General features: G+C 31.9%; 2 protein-coding genes across 5 annotated transcripts in view; one reads left to right on the forward strand and one right to left on the reverse strand.

Moving 5' to 3' along the window:
• On the reverse strand, positions 1-2,632 carry LOC149482863 (coiled-coil domain-containing protein 149). Of its 2 annotated transcripts, none has more exons than XM_089703672.1 (7): positions 2,199-2,632; positions 1,872-2,134; positions 1,516-1,698; positions 1,083-1,361; positions 920-998; positions 684-822; positions 1-599 (listed from the first exon to the last, which is right to left on the reverse strand). In XM_089703672.1, exons 2-7 carry the CDS (start codon positions 2,070-2,072, stop codon positions 266-268), a joined length of 1,215 nt encoding a protein of 404 aa, XP_089559798.1. In that variant the 5' UTR covers positions 2,073-2,134; positions 2,199-2,632; the 3' UTR covers positions 1-265. The 2 variants fall into 2 exon arrangements, with proteins under 2 accessions (XP_089559798.1, XP_089559797.1); XM_089703671.1 differs by having other exon boundaries at positions 1,872-2,123; positions 2,199-2,631.
• Positions 2,633-2,926: 294 nt separating this feature from the next.
• Positions 2,927-14,297, forward strand: part of Girdin (protein girdin) — a 362,727-nt gene continuing 351,356 nt past the window's right edge. The window contains exons 1-7 of one of the 3 annotated variants that reach the window (XR_016316549.1): positions 2,927-3,155; positions 5,876-6,292; positions 6,758-7,041; positions 7,117-7,287; positions 7,376-7,592; positions 7,730-10,334; positions 10,422-12,044. Coding sequence is in view for 1 of the 3 variants with exons in the window: in XM_089703041.1 (XP_089559167.1) it covers positions 3,099-3,155; positions 5,876-6,292; positions 6,758-7,041; positions 7,117-7,287; positions 7,376-7,592; positions 7,730-10,334; positions 10,422-10,771 (4,101 nt within the window). In the remaining 2 variants the exon portion in view is untranslated. Of the gene's footprint in view, positions 3,156-5,875; positions 6,293-6,757; positions 7,042-7,116; positions 7,288-7,375; positions 7,593-7,729; positions 10,335-10,421; positions 12,733-14,297 lie in introns of those variants that run through there. The other 2 variants (XR_016316550.1, XM_089703041.1) reach the window with 2 other exon arrangements.

Consider the following 14,297-nt stretch of genomic DNA (forward strand, 5'->3'; position numbering starts at 1 on the left):
TGAAGTTTTATTTTTGGATTAATAATTAATACAACATAAATAAAATCGAAATAATATTTACATAACAATGACTAGATGATATAAAGTTTAAAACTAAAAAGCACTATATTTGTCTTGAAATTATACATATATCTTTGGTAAAAATTAAAGCTCTGGTAAAATTAATTACCTATGATGGAATGAATCCTTTTTCTATATGGATATATTACTTAGTTACATTTTATTTTTGTGTGCATGCATTTCTTAGAATATATATAATGTATTTTCAGTCCGCAGATTTCATTTCTGCAAGAGCCTCTTTCACTAACAGTTCTAGTTCTTCTGGAAGAATAATTTTTGAAATACTTCTTTCACTGCTACTATTGTCGCAAATAGCATCTTTTGCGCTACTACTATCATCACTATCAGAATAATTGGCTTTGTTAGTATTATTTTGTTCCCTTTCTGATTTCTCTTTAGATTCGTCAGATTTAATAGAAGCAGAGTCATTCAGAAATTCCTCCATAAGTATCTGTGATGGAAATATAGGGATACATTTTTGGCCATTACACCAACTTTCCATTGTTTTCTCTAATTCTGATATTCGATTTGCTAAAATTCTGAAAAAGTACATTAGATCACATCATCATTATCACTACAATCAATATTAGTGCGACAAAAAAAGCTTTATAAATATTACTTACTGGTTGGTTTTCCTCTGATGCTGTAATGCAATAGATTTGTCATTCAATGCTTCAAACAAACCCAAGCATAGTGATTTTAATTCTGTCACTGAAGATCTTTTAAGGCCAGACTTTGAATTTATGTTAAGATATTCCCGAACTGCAAATAATTTATAATATATTATATACCTACCTATAAAAATATGCTTTTTAAATGTTTAATAAATGTTATCATAAAAAAAATATTCACAACATACCTTGCTTCTGGGTCATGACATCAGCAAATCCTTTTCTAAAATTCAATGTGTCATTTTTGCTCCTACCATCAAGTAAACTCTGAAATAAAAATCTCAATATGAAACCTTTAAAATACATTTCATATTTATATATTGCATATTATAACACATAGTATATTCTTACTTTATATTTAGTAAGTGTTCTTTTCACTAATTCCTTTTCAATTTGAAGTTGAGCAATCCTTTCATTCAGGTATTTATTTTCCATAACCATTGCATCAATATCAACAATGGGTTTAGGAGAATTATCATCACCATCTGATGAATTTTTTATTCTATTTGTAAGAAGAAAGCTTATTTGATGGTTCAATCTTTGCACTTTGGTTTTGTAATAATCTCGGTCAGACACCAATTCTTCCTTTTCATCCAAGGTAGCCCGATAATCCATTTGAATTTGCTTGTACTAAATATTATAAAAAGTTATTAATTTACTTTATTGTAATACTAAACTGACTGATATTTATGCAAGACAGGGCCTAAATAAAGTCAAGTTTTTTTGTGACAAATATGGTACAATACAAATTATTTCATTGCAAGGTAATATGTATTTAAATAACCTTTTTTTGTATTTTCTCAAGCTCCTGAACTAAATGTTCATAATCTAAATTGGAATATGTGTCTTCACATGATGATTTCTTGTGATCACTTGTAACATTGGTTAACATATTTTTTTGTAGTTGTTTTCTCAGTGCGACTATGTCACCTGTAGCCTCATCCAATTTACTCCTTAATGTCTCTACCTGAAAATTTAATACAACATATTATTTTGATATTCATAAAATTAATAGAAAATTTGAATGGTCCTGTAAACAGTTTGTCAAAAAAATATTGCTATGGTTAAATAGGTAACTAAATGTATTTCTATAGAAAGTATGTGACCCTTCATAGATTTTAAAGATCTGAAAAATGTTACCTCTAGCTTTAATATGTTATTATGTTCTTTGATTTTGGCCAGTATCTCTCCTCCACTGATAGTATTTGTTGGTGCATATCTGTCAGGCATATTTATTTTATAGTCCAAATCATGCATAACATCTTTCTTGCTTTTTAATTGCTCAACTAAAATTTTGTACTTATCTCGTTCCATACAACATTTATCTAATTCTTTGCCCATTATGGAAAGGGCGTCAATTTTACTTTGTAGCTTACTTTTGAGGACAGAATTCTGGAAGTAAACTTGATTTTATTTAAAACTTATCAAATAAAACTTATACAGGAGAGGATAGTGGCAAGTACTAACTTCGAGAACATAGTCGTCCAGGTCTTGGTCAGGAAATTTAACTTTGACAATTTTGTTTACAAACATATTTCTTCTTCACACCCTGAAAGTACTCGATTCACCACTGGTCACCACATCAGAATTAACTATTATAATAATTAAAAACAGTACGATCTGCGTTACAATATAACTGGAAAATGCTAACAATTTTTAATTTGACTTGTAATAACGTACAATAAATACTGAATGCAAGTTTTAAAATTCGTTTGATGGTACCTATTTAATACATCTATATTTACTGATAAGTGATAACTCATATCTATCGATCCAACAAATGGTCGAACAATGAGGTTCATTAATCAAATATCAACTCTAATGCCCGGAGTTAAAAATCACAATTCCGTTATATTCATTCAATATTAAATTGTGTTTCGTAAACCTTTTGCATTATTGACATTGACATTAAAATGTACAGTAATCATCGTTGTCGTTCGTGAATGGCCGGTAAATGTGTATAATAAAAAAAATTTAAAGTTTTGATCACTAGCTATTATTTGGTCCCTGGACAGGAGGAACTTGGGAGGAACCCAGAGAAAAACTGTAAGTCGTTGCACCTAATGACAGAATAGTGTTTATATTACTTGCTCTGTGTGTCTAGACTAGGTATTCTTGTGATTCCTAAATTCATTGTTCTGTGTTCTGTGCGTACTACTTGTCAAACGCAACTGTCTCTAAAATGACATCTGAAATTTTGTTACGGTGTTTGCACATATCACCACGGGAGACTTTGTAGTTTGTATTTAGTTGTTGCAGATGTTTAACAAATGTAGACATTTCGTGAGATATAACTATTTTTTTGGTGCAATGGTTATCGAAGTGGACAAAAGTAAACAATACAGTGTATTATAACGCCTGGCGAGAATGGCTGCCTCAAGTAGTGAGATCGAAGATTTCTTGAGTGGACCACTAGTTTCGTGGGTAAGTGTTCAACGATCCGTGTATATCTAGACGTGAATAAACCGTGAGACTATTTTAAAAACTTAATTTCAGTCATCGTTATTTATGTAGGACAGGAGGCGGCCCTAATTTCTTATGCTACACATAGCTTTCAAGGATATGTTAAATTATTGGTCTATTTTTGGAACTGTGTACATTGTTTAAACCATTTATGATAGATTTTATGCAGCTTCAATTAATATTAAATTATCAAGAACACAGCTATGAATAATGATGCTATGATGATCCGTATAGATCTCAATAAACACAATAGTGTGCTTCTCCTAGTTTTTTCTTTATTCTCATACATTGTCTCTAATGTAATAATACACTACTGCTTTAGGAGTATGATTACTATGTTTTTATTTTCTTTTGGGTATTTCTTTAGAAATTTGCGGCACGAATTAAGGGGGGGGAGGGGAGGGAAAGGGAGGGGGGAGGTAAGGAGAGACCCCCTATAAAGTGGGGGGGTGCGGAAACCCCCCCTTCTATTTTTTTTTATATTTTTTTGAGATTATATTTATACTAGCTTTCCGCCCGCGGCTTCGCCCGCTTCGTCTAAAATATAATAAATTATATACTAAAACCTTCCTCTTGAATCACTCTATCTATTAAAAAAAACCGCATCAAAATCCGTTGCATAGTTTTAAAGATTTAAGCATACATAGGGACATAGGGACAGAGAAAGCGACTTTGTTTTATACCATGTATGTAGTGATGTAGTTAGAAATATATCGAAGATTATGGGCTTTCTTGACTGCTCCGGCGCTGCAGAACGTGGCGCTTGCCCCCGTGTACCTCGTTGCAGGCAGGAGTCTTCACTCGCCTTCGTAGCTTCGGCTTTTTGGTCGCCTTTGGCGACCAGCCTCAGCCACTATGGCTCGCTTGACTCTGCCTGCTCCTCAGCACACGCGGGCGCCACGCTCCTCCGCGCCTCCGACTTTTTTAATACACTCTAGTGTATGACAGACAAGTACCACGTGGAATCGGGGTGGACAGATTCGGTTCTGTGATTAACAATTTGTGTACAATATACATACAATAAAAACATTTTTTTAAATAATTATTTATTCAAATCTTGTATACATGTTTGATACAATTTACAATGGCAATGAATGGATCCATTTTATTTTTTCCACCGAGCGTCTCCACATATTCTATAATATTATCACCGAAGTTTGCTGGGTGGTTATAGTTATCTTTTTTTAAAAATCTTTTTACATCATGCCACTGGGACTCAAATGGGTCAGGGGCAACAAATAGGTTGTCTGGGTCTGAGTGATTAACTTTTTTATGAGCATATCCATATCCCCAAACAATCATATGCTCGCCAATAATCCATATGAATTGTTGTCCACTCAGCAACATGCTTTTGAATGAACTATGGTTTTTAATATGTACATTAAGACATTTCTTATCTCTTTCAAACACAATTCTTGTAGTTTTGTCAATGTAACTCAAACAATTTTGAACATAATCTCGAAAATTAAAAAAAAAGATTTCTCTGTAATTACACGTTTCCTCACGAAAAGCCGCTAATGTATGTTTCGGGGCATCATTATCGATCGATAAAAATTAAAATCGCGCCGAAATTCGTGCCGCACGTTTCTAAAGTCAACCCTTCTTTTGTTTTATATGATTAAGTTTGTATGTTTGTGTAGGACTTATTTCTAGGAAGACAATGAAAAAAAGTGCCTTTCCTGGTTTTGTCTTTAAATTTTTTTATGTATTTTGACTTTATAAATTATAAATATGTGATAAAAGGCAATGTAAAACATCATGATATTTTTATTAATGGTAATGATGAGTTTTTTCAAATGTGCAAATCACAGGAACTACTGGACCGATTTTATTTTTTCATAAATTCTTTAAAATAAGAAGCACATAGATATATATTTTCATTTCATATTAGCATTGCAACTCTATTATAGTCATTATAATATTTTTATAAGTTTAATTTAAAATTGTAAATACAGTAAAAGTTCCTTATTCGCGGGTAATAGGTTCCGTAAATGTGCCGCGAATAGAGAAACCGTGAATAAGGAATGGTAATTTGTATGGGGTTATAGGGAATACGTTCTTAGGTGACAAAATAAAAAAGCAAATACATAAAGAAACCAGTAATTTAAGTTTTTGACCAAACATATTTATTAATTACCATTTAATTAGGTATTATCTTCAGGTTTAGGCAATGGCTTTTCACTTTTTACTCGTTTTTCATTTTTTTTAGTCGACATTATAAATTCGTAGTTGTAGTTCAAGCGTTTACTAAGGACAACGAATGGTTTTTATTTAGGTAAATACATATTATATGTATGTACCGATGTACCGATTCGATCCGCGAATAACGAATTTTAGGCCGCGAATACAGGATTTAGGTCGCATTTTTTCCATCCGCGAATAGTGAAACCGCGAATGAAGGAAGCGCGAATAAGGAACTTTTACTGTACTGTTGAAAACTTGCTAACTGTTTGTTTGTCTTCCTTTCCTATCATTTCTATGTAGTTTTTAAAATAAATCAAACCTAATCATAAGTCACTATAAGTTGCGATGTGTAACGCAAACAAACATGCTTTTGCATTTTTTACATAGAAGTAAAGATAAATATGTGTAAAAAAATTTTTTTTGCAATAATTTTAACATAATATGTATTTTGGTCCATTTTTTATATTATCACATTTTTTGACTTCTCATATTTTCAGCTGAAGTCATGCCTTGCAAATCCAGAAACAAATCTAGAATACTCATCTCTATTCAATGGAGACATTTTACATCAAGTTTATTTACAAATAGACCCAGAGCCATCCTTTCATATAACGAAGCTTGCTGGCCTAGAAGATCAAGCTTTAATATTAGGACGAGTAAAAAACTTTGATGCCATTGTGAAAAATGTCAAAAATTTATATGATGAAGAGTTGGGGATGACTTTACTGGTTGTACCAGAATGTATTTGCTTGGGAAAGGCACCGGAATTGAGAGACGGCTTGGAAAACATGAAGCTATTAATATTACTGTTACTTGGTGCAGCTGTTCAATGCCCTAACAAAGAAATATTCATCACAAGAATAAAGGAGCTTGATGTTGATCTACAGCATAATATTGTAGAATGCATAAGACAGGTATGTAAATAACAAGCAAAGTATGTGTTGAAAAAAAGACTAAAGTTTTTGAAGATGCATTGGAAGATTTTGAGGGAGAAATTTGACCATAAAAAGCTACCAATTTTTATTTACAATTTTGATATACAGTTTGCTTTATAAAAAAATTGTATTTACATCTTCAAAATCCACCAAGCTGCTTATACTAGAACTAGAAAAAAGCGATCCTCCTAGCACAGTAACATAAAATGCATTAAAATTTTCATTCATATAATATGGTTACAGGAATAGATTTGATTTGAAATCCTCTTACAATCCCCTGTACTGCTGCTATTTATAGGTCACTTAATGAGTTCAAACTTCAAACACAAAAAAGTGGACTTATCTTTTATAGTCACATCCGTCAGACTTCCTTATTTGTTTTAATCATTATGGAATAAATTTTTATGGGTTTAGTTATATTTTTTATAAACTTTGATTTTTTAGGTTACTGACATGCAAACAGTAGTGCTAACTCCCGATGCCATTGATCTTTTTCAATCACCAACTATGTTCAATCATATGCGTCGCTTAGCGAAAGAACGTGATCATTATCTACAAAACTGGGCAACACTTGTTCTAAATGAAGGACTCTGTGAAAATGAGAATGAAAATAAAAACTGTAAGAGCAGATCTACACAAAATGTTAATCAAACAAATGGTGAAAGTCAGCATTTAGCTGTAGAATTAGCTGATTGGAAGGCTAGGTTACGAAAGCAACGGCAAGAACTGTAAGTCGTTAAATGAAATTACTTAATTCAAAAGTAATTTCCATAGATTTTCTATTTCACATTATTTATTTTTAGGGAGGAAAAATCTGAACAATTATCGGAATGTAGAGAAGATCTTGAGCATACAAAACTTGTTCTAACAAAATTGCGAGCCGATAGCCAGGAGTGGTTCAATGAAGCAAGAAAAGCAGCAGGATATAGGGATGAAGTAGATGCTCTCAGGGAAAAGGCTGAACGATGTGACAGGTATTCAAATGTAGTTAATAATATTATGTAAACCTTTAAGATGTCCTGTTAAAAAGAGATTTGATAAAATGTCCATTTCGGTTTTCAGGCTTGAACAAGAAATTCAACGTTATCGCGATAGATTAGCCGATGCAGAATATTATAAAACTCGTGTATCAGAATTACGAGAAGATAATAAAGCTTTATTGGAAACTAGAGATGCATTGGAGGAACAACTTCAAAGAGCGCGTAAAAGAGCTGAACAATGCTTAACATTAGAGGCAGCTATGATAAAATTGAAAAGAGAAGCAAACGACATTGCACTGGTAAGTTATCTTTGTTTATTATATTCATATATTGTAATAATTTTTAGGGGTTGTGTCAACATAAGTCTATATTCTATTTTATAACCTATTTTACACATTATATGAGTTTTTTGTAATTTAAATTATGTGATTTTAAGGAAAGAGATGCTGATCAACAAAAAATACAAGAGTTAATAGAAGAGAATAATCACTTACAATATATAACAAGGTCTGTGTTGAATGAGAGTAACAATAGTAATTTAGACACTGACAATGAATGTGAAAGTACCTTAGAGTCAGGCGAAAATAGTTTATCCGAACAATTAACCAGTAATGCCCAAGCAAGAGCTTTAAAGTTGGAATTAGAAAATAAGCGTCTTCTATCTAAAATAGATAACTTACGAGAACAATCATTACTTGAAAGCAGTGACAAGGTTTTAGAACTTGAAAAAGAAAAGAAGAGACTGACCCTAAAATGTGACCAGTTACAAGAAAACTGTAATAGACTGAAACAGCAAAACACAGAATTGGAAGAAGTTTTTAAAAACGCATTAGAAGAAAATAGGAAATTGCAAGACTCATTGGATAAACAAAAGGCTTTTATTGATCGACAAGCAATTGATAGAGAATCGGAAAAAAATAAGCTTCAAGAATTCGAAAAACATTTGGAGTCGCTGACCAAAGATAAGCAAAGAATCCAAATGTTATGTGATTCAATACAGCGGAGAGCAGATGATTTAGAAAAGTCTTTAGATGCTAGAACGAAAGAATTAAACATTCTGAAACCAGAAGCCGATAAAGTGACGCGGCTTATTATTCAGACTGAAGAACTTAAAACTAAACTTACATACAGTGAAAAAGAGACTCATAATTTACAAAGAGAGGTTAATAAACTGCGTGAATCTGTAGAAGAAAAAGATGTCACTCTAGATACTATCACAACCGAGATTGAACTTAAAAATAAAGAAATTGAAAGGTTCACAAGACAATTAGAAAATAGTCATGTAATTAGTGGCAGACTCCAAGATTTAGAGCAAAAAACTCAAGAGTTAAAGTCTCAAAAGAAAGTTGACTCTGAAACAATCCAAACTCTACAAAAAGATTTAATCTTGGAAAAAGTCAATTTTGACAAATTAAGAAACTGTATGGAGAAACTTGGTGTTAACACGGCTGATATAATTTCTAAAGAATTAAACGTCGAAGATTTATTAGAGAAAATAATTATGAATACAGATAATGAAACATTAATATCAGAGATTGCTGCTAAGGCGAATTTAACTAAAATTGTACCTTGTGATTGTGACCATAAGACTAAACAAGAACAAGATGAAATTGTTAATAATCCCCAATTAGATCAACTAACAGCGGATTTAACAGCACTACAAGCATCTTTAGAAAATTGTCAAGCAGAAAATGCTAAACTGCAAGTGAATATTGCTACCCTTAATTCACAAAATGGATCTCTTATATCACAACAAATGACATTACAATTAGCAAATAGTCAATTAGCGGCTGAAAAAGAAGAAGTAATCAAACAATTAGAAGTCCTTAAAGATAAACAAGATAACCTATTAAGAGATCAAGTTGCATTGCAAACTATTCATGAGCAATTGAATATGGAATATGAAATGTTGCTTAGTGAGAAAGAACCAGTTAAAGCTGCTATTAAAGACTTAAAACTAGAGAATAGGGACCTCAAAGAGAAAATTACCACATATGAGAAGAAAATTACTGATTTTGAGTTAGAAAAAGAAAACTTTAAAATAGAATCCAGGAACTTGATAAATCTTAGAGCTGAGCATTCTAAGCTTAAGGAAGATTTTAGAAACCTCTTCACTGCAAGTGACAGACTAAAAAATGAATATAGACATATGCAAGAAGAGTATCGAAATTTGCGCACTGAAGTATCACAGCTGAAGCTGAGAAATACTGAAATATCTGGTGAAATGAATACTAAATCTGAAGTTATTTCAAGTATGGAGTTGGAAATAAGTAAAACAAATCAGCATTGCGAAATGTTAATTCAAATGAATAAGAGTTTGGATGCCGATCGACGGTCCTTAATGGATCATGTTTCTCAACTTCTTACTCAATATCATGAACTTCTAGCTCATTCTTTGAAAGATAAACAACATTATCATGAGGAAGAGAAAATGTTTGCAGATAAAGTAAATGCTCTTTGTAGGCAAAAAGAAAAGTTGGAGGAAAAAATTATGGAGCATTATAAAAAGCTGGATAATTGCACTCCAAAACGACGAGGTTTCGGAGCTTCTTTTGTGAAAAAGGTGCGTAAGGCTGGAACAGACCTCATCAACAAAGTACCTTCCAGAAACCACAAGCGAATAGAAGACGCTAGCCGTTCAAAATCACAATTAACTTTGGCGGGTTCAGAATCTGGTGAATCTGATCCTGGGCAAGAATTAGAAAAAATATCAAAAAATTCTGATCCAGACCAAGGTTCATCAAATCCAAGTGTAGAATCACCACGCAATAGTATAGAATCCAGTTTTAACAGACGCCTAGATGATACTTTTTCAAAAAAGTCTGAGAGTATTGACATGTCTGGATCATTCCACAGTTTAGAACCAACTAGACTTGTTAATGAAAGTAATTTTGTTAGAAGACTTTCAGCTGCTTCCATTCACAGTGGTGGTGGAGATGATGCTTTAATAAGAGCTTCCTTACGTAGGCGACCTCATAAAATACAATCATCTCATCGCAACAGCTTTCAAGGTTTAGATGGAGATACAGGTTTACCAGCAGGTAAAAAGATTATTTTCAATTCTTTATTATTTTTAACATTGTAACTTTTGTAATAATAATAAATTTCAATGGTTTTGTTATTTTTAGCATCTACTCCTTCGCCTGTGTTTGGTGCAGCCGGCACTCGAAGAACAGTCTACTTGGCTGATGATAATCCGGATGTTGCTTTAAACTCAAAACCGCAAAGCACTCCCATAAAAGAAAATCCAACATACCTGGTGTATAACAGAATATCCACAGTGATAGGTGATGGGGCATGCCAAAGTAACCATGACAGATCCAATGACCATCAAACATTAAATGAACCTGCCAGACCTGATGATCCCCTACCAGAATGTGATGATCAAAGACATTCAGATAGAAGAAATGTAAGCCGAAGTGAAAAGCAAGAAAACTCAAAGGAAACTGCCATTTGGTATGAATATGGTTGCGTATAAATTTGTGTGATAGTATGAGACTGAAAGGATGCCTTGCATTTTGAAAATGCGTTTGTAATGAATTTGTGTGATTGTAATGTTGATAGTATTTATACACTTTTATGATAATTGGACATAATATTATTAGGTTATCTTCCAACGACAATTGATAAGAAGGAGACAGTATTAATGAAGCATTTATCTCAATAAATAAAGCAAATTGTTAACGATTAAATTAGACTTTTTGCTTCGAGGCTTAATAAAGTAGAATTAAAATTTACAATACATATATTCAAAAGTAACTTTATGTGATAATGTCTTTTTTACTAACCTTGCCAGTGACAAATACATAGTGTAGTGTTTAAGTTATTATACAGAAATGGTAAGTACTTTTTAAATTCATCCGTTTCATGTATTATTAATATATTATGAATAATATATTAGTTAGTTTTTATCGTTCTATTTGTTGGGGGTTGAGTTTATCACTGTATACATATAAAAAAATGGTCTACATTGTGATATTCATCTGTACTGATATTTTTATTTAAGTCAATTTAACAAGATACAAAGCCCAGTTTATACTCGTTAATTTAAAACGCTTTTAATAATTTTAAAACACATTATTAATATCGAATATAATTTGACTCCCGCCTACTTTATCCTTAATACTTACATGAATATTGTTTATATATTTTTTTGAGAAATAACTACATTATACAAACAAATGATATTATTCTCCTATGCATTTATTTTATATTTTATGAAATATTTTAATTTCTATGTTTTGTCATGACTCTGAAAACATTACTAGTGGTAAGTACAAACAATAGAATAATAAAAATAAATTAACTATTTCACGAATTAATGTAATGTTAATTATTTTAATGATTTTGTTTCATTATGTTAGAATGTACAAAGATAAAAATAAAATAATTATCTTAGGTATTAACAAACCACATAAACCTATATCTACTTCTTCCAATTATAATTTACTTACGTTTTTTTCTTTCAACATTGAAAGCAATTTTTTTGTAATCTAAATCACATGTGACTGTATGCATCAGGATAAGGCCTAGTTGCTTTAATGGGGATATTTGACAATAAAAACGTTTAAAAACGATTACACGCCAGAAAATTATTGAGGCAATTCAATCTAATTTCGCCCGAACGTACGGAAAAGTTTTGAACGCAGGCGTGCGTGTCTGTGAACAAGCACGTAATACTGACGAGTACCTATATATGTAGTAACGCGTACTGCGTACATCTCTTTTGTCTCACTTTCGACGAAGATTTTGTGTGAAGACTCCATGTAGATTTTATGTTAATCATAGACTACGTACAAAGTCGTATTGTGGATGTTACCTCAACACTTTTTGAGGTAATATTGTGAATAGAAACATTTCTTGCTTATTTAATATTTTATTGGTTGTTTATCCTCATTATAGCTTAGAATTCCTCAGATTTAAATATAATATGTACCTACTCTAAACATTAGAGTACATGATGTCCCTCTGCCTTTATATATTATACCCACATACGTAATTTCCATATTTTTTTTACGCATACAGTCATTGTAGATACTCCGTCTGTACAGAGAGTACACATTGTAATTAAGGATTTTATGAGTTTTTCCAAAATATAACATGTGCCTTATGATTTTAATACGTATGACGCTCAAAATATTTTGTTTATTATTATATTGTGTTGTTTATACAATAATAATCTTAATTTGTTGAAATTATTAATTAAGAATATTTAGTTGGTTCTTCAGTATGGTGCATGCTTTATACATAAGTGACTAAATATAATTATCAATTTATACAAGCTATCTGTTGTATGTAACATAATAAAATATCATCTAATAAATTACAGTGTCGTAAAATAATAAATAACTACCTACTTAATCTGTACTTAATTATTGTCTCTCACCGAATTTACTTACTTATAGCACTGTCTTATAAAATAAAAACAATTAAATTGAATTTCAGGCCTTTTATTTGAAAACTTCACCTTTCATGTCACAAATTGTATGTGTTGTATTAGACTACAAGCCCGCATAGGACAAAAATATGGGTCAAATGAACCACCAGGGGACATATCTAGAACGATAGCAGAGCAAAAAATAATAAGATTCATCACTATGCCGTCACTTGTAAGCTGTCCAACTGAGTGCAGATGAGAATTGAAAAGTACAGGTAGACTCGGTAAATTTTGGTCATATATTTTTGTACGGCATTCTTAACCATCGATAGATCCATTAAAAATAATAAGAAACCGCTCAGTGCCGTACAAAAATGGTGGTCCACCAAGTCGGAATTTTTATTTAATTTCCGAGAGTTACCGGGGGTAAATTTGGTCATTTGACCATGTACGGCATCTGTGTCATACTATTGCTATACTGCTTTTAATCCATTATTACGCAACGCCGTACAAAAATCATGGGGACAAGGGGAAAAAATCGAGAGTTGTAATCCCCTCTCTTTCCCCACTCCAGGGGGTCATTTGACACAACACGAAATAAATTTATTTTTAAAGTATTTTATGCATAGATAATATTTTTTCATGTGCCGTACATTTTCGTTGGTTCAAAGGGGAAAAATCTGAAAATGAAAAAAATCCATATAACGAAATGTTTGCTTTATATTTTTATAATAAAATATAAATATACATTAATATTAAGAAGCTCGAGGTGGTTAATTATCACCTTGGAAAGTCGGAGTCAGGTGGAATGGACTCCGTTAAATTGATGAACTAATAAAAAAGCTATGAACGAAAAGATGTGAATTATATGCAATCAGTCCATGAATACAGGTAAAGTCACAAGCAAATGCTAGTAATATATACATATTCAAAATGTACAAGTAAAGCGCTTTCAAATGATACCAAACACGGCATATTTATCTTAACTTTATTTTTTTACTCTGTATGTTTTGTCCGCTAGAGGGCGCCACATTAGATTTTGTGAAACCCCATATAGCCTTTAGCTAGCTGGTCGTTGGTTATACAGTGAACAATTCAGACGCCTCTAATGATATGTCATTTGTCGAATTCTGATAAGTAGTTTAGAAGTTACGAGGGAATAGATGAACATACATACATGACCTGTAAACAACCATAACCCTCCTTTTGCTTTGCCGTAGTTGGGTAAAAATATGTTAATGCCGTACTGTATCAAATGGCCATAAAGCACTCTTAAAATTGTAGCTTTCGTCGCTTTCATCAGCCTAAAAGATGTGGTCTGCACAAAAATGTACGGCATCGTTTTTTCCTAATTTATCTATGTTAATACTATTTAAAACAACGGATAAAGTGTAGAAAACTATTATATTTCATTAATCTACGATGTTTAAACTTTAACAAAATTTCTGGTTTTGCATTTCTCTATAACTTTTTTTAGAACGGTTTCTTTTGAACGGCAATACTATACAACAATTGAATTTTACAATATCATGTTAAAAAAAAAGTTCCCGTACAGGGTCAAATGACCTTACAGCTCTTTATATCAAGAATTCGATGAAATTAAGATGATTATTGGTATACATTTAAA

Source organism: Colias philodice, chromosome 14 (assembly GCF_061535455.1).
Source record: "Colias philodice isolate Cphi_HAF_F1 chromosome 14, ilColPhil1 Martin Lab GWU primary, whole genome shotgun sequence".
In the NCBI taxonomy this organism is placed as follows: Eukaryota; Metazoa; Arthropoda; class Insecta; order Lepidoptera; family Pieridae; genus Colias; species Colias philodice.

Excerpts from the sequence above, each read along its gene's own strand:
- LOC149482863 (XM_089703671.1), bottom strand. The coding sequence starts at position 2,264 with ATGTTTGTAAACAAAATTGTCAAAGTTAAATTTCCTGACCAAGACCTG. Across the intron at positions 999-1,082 it reads GAACACTTACTAAATATAAA|AGTTTACTTGATGGTAGGAG; the intron begins GTAAGAATATAC and ends TTTTTATTTCAG. Across the intron at positions 600-683 it reads CATCAGAGGAAAACCAACCA|AATTTTAGCAAATCGAATAT; the intron begins GTAAGTAATATT and ends GTACTTTTTCAG.